The 4,230-nt window shown below is 35.2% G+C and overlaps 1 protein-coding gene across 4 annotated transcripts; it reads right to left on the minus strand.

The window, feature by feature from the left end:
- Positions 1-671: 671 nt before the first annotated feature.
- LOC133745823 (protein PIN-LIKES 3-like) lies at positions 672-3,694 on the minus strand. 4 transcript variants are annotated; one of them, XM_062173967.1, is made up of 10 exons: positions 3,422-3,694; positions 3,246-3,325; positions 2,998-3,122; positions 2,716-2,837; positions 2,513-2,629; positions 1,936-1,977; positions 1,684-1,784; positions 1,326-1,378; positions 1,049-1,234; positions 672-954 (listed from the first exon to the last, which is right to left on the minus strand). In XM_062173967.1, the coding sequence occupies exons 1-10, from the start codon at positions 3,560-3,562 to the stop codon at positions 830-832; spliced, it is 1,092 nt and encodes a 363-aa protein (XP_062029951.1). In that variant the 5' UTR covers positions 3,563-3,694; the 3' UTR covers positions 672-829. The 4 variants fall into 4 exon arrangements, with proteins under 4 accessions (XP_062029951.1, XP_062029949.1, XP_062029948.1 ...); XM_062173965.1 differs by having other exon boundaries at positions 1,936-1,980; XM_062173964.1 differs by having other exon boundaries at positions 1,882-1,977; positions 3,422-3,693.
- Positions 3,695-4,230: the final 536 nt, after the last annotated feature.

The following is a 4,230-nucleotide window of genomic DNA, read 5'->3' on the forward strand; positions in this document are numbered from 1 at the left end:
ATTCACGTAATCGAGTCTAGCTTATGCGGCATCACTATAATCAGAGGTGTGATGATATGAGAAAAACAAATGACCAGATTATGATGGACTTAATGGAAACTGGAAAAAAGAAAAACAAAAACAGAAAGCAATACATTAAAAACAAAACGAAACAAAAATTATCGGCTAATCAATCTTATTTCTTATTTAGTAATTAACTAATTTATTTTTCTTATCAAAACGAAAATTCCTTAAATCGTAGCCGCTTTTCTCTAGAAACAGTAGGACAGTACGTACCTTCCGCCCCCCCCCCCCCCCCCCCCCCAATAGTCAAAATTAACCTTATATCTATATATGATCTGGCTAGATTTTGAAAAATTAACATGAATGCTCTTGAAACGCCATGGTGTACAAATTTTGGCGTTGATGCTGTGTGTGTGTGTGTGTGTGTGTGTGTGTGTGTCTATATATATATCCATGTACATAAGAGGCATGAAGACCAGCTCTAACTCTCTAAGGCACTTGTTCAGAGCTTATCAGCTTAATTCTTTTTCCTACATTACTTGACGATCCTGAATTCTTAGACTGATACTCCATTTCACTTTTGAGTTACACGCTACTGTAGGTGACATGCAAATTTTGATTCTCTTTAGATGATAACCAAAAAATCAAAAAATCAAAAAACAAAAAACTGCATAACCAAAGTTCAGTTTCTTAAAATTTGCATTAATTTTCTTTATGTGACAATTTCCCTACAAAGATATTACAAGGTACGTACGTAGATTGAAGTACAGTTCGATCATCTAGTTTTTCAAAGTGATCGATCTTAAAATTCATTGCAATTTCACACTTAGGCGACAAGCCACATGAAGAAGGCAGACCAAAAAGTAAGCGCTACCGAAGCAAGAACATAAGTCCACAGCATGATAACCGAACACTCTTTCTCTCCTGCTCCGAACAATTGAGTGACGGTTGCTGCCAAAACATTAAGGATAATGTTAAGAGAGAAAGCATGCATTAAGAAACAGTCGCACATTGCAATTTGTGGTGTGTATATAATATATAATACCCATGCTCACTGCAGGTGGGAGTGCAAATTGAAGGAGAAGAACAAACAGATACAATGGATCAGAGTGTACTAAGCCAAATTTCATTGCCCCTTTAACGATCAATATGCCTGCAAGAGGCAGGGCAACATAACGAACAATGATGATGCCGATAACGAGAGAAGTCTGTATCCCAGACCCTCTCAGGCCTGAAAGAACATAGTGAAACTTGTCAGTTGAACTCAAAACTAAGTATGCCTAATTAAGAAAGGAAGACTTTGTCGATGCAGTTATTATTACCTTTAAGGAGGTTTCCTCCTATTATCAGAGTGACAGCCGGGATAGCTCCACCTCTACGATCATTAAGAGAGAATTAGTTCAAAGAATAAAATGTTACTGAAAAGTAACAAATAAATGAACACAATTTCAATCAACACCAGATAATGAACTATCAAGACTCTCATTATGCTAAAATGTAGTAAGAATGTGTTCGTTCAGATGTACAACATTTGAATATTTGATCGAGTAAACATTTTCTCTGGAATCTTACAGTAGGAGCTACGAGCTACGAGCTAGCTGAGCTATATTTTTGGTTCATAAAACATCTAGGGGCTAAACCCGTGGAGTTGGACACACAGTTTTTGCTTAAGTTTTATACCCCAACAAGGAAACAGTGTCATTAATCACCCGTAGAGGAGCCCCATCTTCTATGAATACTTTTCGAACTGGAGGGATGACTCCGATAACAAAGCCAACGATCTATATTAAAAAAAAAAGTGTAAATTCTATCAATGTGTCAATAAACAAAGAAAAGGGGGAAAAGAAAACATATATTTGCATTGCCAAAAGGTAATACCGCTGCAACTATTGAGGGGGAAAAGATCGTTTCTAGATTGAGCTTTTTAACCACCTTCATTATACGGTTCATTATTTTGCCCGGAGGTGTCATGATCTGCTGTCATGAAAAATAACAAGCTTATATACTATATATCAGCAATTTTTAACAGTAATAGAATTACCAAATAATATCTAGCATGCGATGTACATACATTAATGTCGTACCCCTACTGTTTGGAAAGGACTCGAAACTTTACTAACAAGAATGTAGTTGAAGCTAGTGTAGTGGGTATCTCATACACTCATTTACAACTATTTGAACAAAAATTTACAAGTATTTGAACCAAAATTACAACATTGAGAACAAAAGTTACCATCTTCATTTACACTATTTATATATAGTTAAACAAAAATTACAACATTGACAACGAATTTGTTCAAAAGCTTGTAAAAATGTCGTAAGAGGTGTAATTACCATTATTAGAACTAAGATTACAACCTTGACAACAAATTTGTTCAAAAGCTTATCCACAACAATTCCTCTGTAAAGAAGAAAGGGTATCAACCAAACCATCTTAGTTGGTTTTGGCAAAAGTACCACTAATATTACAATAGTTCTGGGAAGAAAACAAAGGCTCAGTGCAACTTACTTGGTTTGGGATGGAGGATCTCTCCAAAGATTGGATCGTGTCTTGATCAAGAGTGTCTCTGTTTGAAGATATCCTCACAATACTATAAACATAGGACCACATATAAACAGCGGAGATCTGGTGAACAAAAGCGATAGAAATTAAAAATATGATAAACCAAAAAAAAAAAAAAGTAAAATAAATGAACAAAAATAAAAAAGTACCGCCATTGAAAGTGAAGCATATGCCAATCCGTAAGCATAACAAACATCAGGAGCTCCAAATGGACTCCCTTTTTCTTCACAAACAGCTGGGATTATAATAAGGAGCATGTTCCCTAAATTTCCTGCTCGAATTCACAAGCAGAAATTACAGAAATATTAATTTGTGGATACTGATCGATTTTGGATGTATTAAAATTTCACCATTCTTCTTTTCTGGACCTTTCACGTACTCAATCTTTCTTTTGTAACAAACATTTCATATTATTGAATATTCAAATTTACCAGCAGCACAGCAACCCACAGTAAGACCTCGAAGACGTGGAGGAGTTCTTGTTAATAGGATGAGTATCCATCCAAAGATTGAACCAACAATAAAGGTCATGAGGACGTTCACAGGCATGAACCACCTATATATACATACATGCAAATATACAAGTCATGTACACATGCAATAGTATTTATTACTCATTAATCATTTTAAAGTTGTAAAAATTAAGTAGTACTTCTAAACAAAGGACTCTTGAACTCACAGCTTAATCATACTGTGATATGTTATGGTCTGGGCAAGGCTGGAACCAACCAGGGCTGGATTGAACACGAAAAATACAAGCTGTTCATCATTAACACGATATCAATATAATACTCATTACTCCACTTCATTCAGTAAGAGAGATCGAAGCAAAGAGAAGTAGGTTAGTATACATACACTGTTTAAGTGCTTCCTACTATCTTCCCCCAGAATATTGACGCGTTCAGTTGCAAGATATGAGCCAAGGGCAGTAATCAATAGGGTTTTCAAGACTGGAATCGATGCAGTGATAAAGAGCTGGAAAAGCTTCATCTTCATCTTGTTTCAGCTAAAAAGTAATATTGCCAAGCAAATTATAAAAGCAGAAGATATAAGAATTCAAGAAAGAGCACTTTGTTAACCCAAAGAAAGAACACAACTACCACTACTACTTTGTAGTTCCTCATATTTTATACGCACACAGATACATGCATTTAACATGGAGGACACTGCTGCATTGCGTCACGGTTCACCAACGAACTCGTTCTGTGGGTTCTGTTTTCAGAAATATAATCTGCGACAACTCCTTAGAATAAGTCTAAATTAATATAAATTTACCTTTGCATATTGTACGATCTATCTTATACATAAATATTTTAGGGTCTTTGACCCATAAGTTCAATTATAGCAAAACCTTTTCTAGGACAAAAAAAAAAGGCCAGGTTACCATTCAGCCCATTTAACCCAACAAAGAGTAAAATTACGATTTTATAATATGCTCAATTATCAATTTACAAGACTGTCACTATATAAGGGATCCCTTTTTAGTCTTTTTAAGGAATTCCTTGTGGGACACACTTTTCGATTACATTCCGGCATCTCGTCTGCTCAATTTTTAGGTCCAAATGTATCAATTACATTTGTAAATTTTCAACAAAGTTGATAATCGTTAAAGCATCGAACTACAGTAAATCAATTAACAAACCAAATTTGTGCGACCTAAACCA

The sequence above is a fragment of the Rosa rugosa genome, chromosome 4, assembly GCF_958449725.1.
Source record: "Rosa rugosa chromosome 4, drRosRugo1.1, whole genome shotgun sequence".
Lineage (NCBI taxonomy): Eukaryota > Viridiplantae > Streptophyta > Magnoliopsida > Rosales > Rosaceae > Rosa > Rosa rugosa.

Bases quoted from the DNA above. Each gene is read 5' to 3' on its own strand.
- LOC133745823 (XM_062173963.1), bottom strand. From the start codon at position 3,562: ATGAAGATGAAGCTTTTCCAGCTCTTTATCACTGCATCGATTCCAGTC. The intron at 1,785-1,881 runs GTATTACCTTTT...TTTTTAATATAG, and splicing joins CCCCCTCAATAGTTGCAGCG to ATCGTTGGCTTTGTTATCGG. The intron at 1,379-1,683 runs GTATAAAACTTA...TAATGATCGTAG, and splicing joins GACACTGTTTCCTTGTTGGG to AGGTGGAGCTATCCCGGCTG.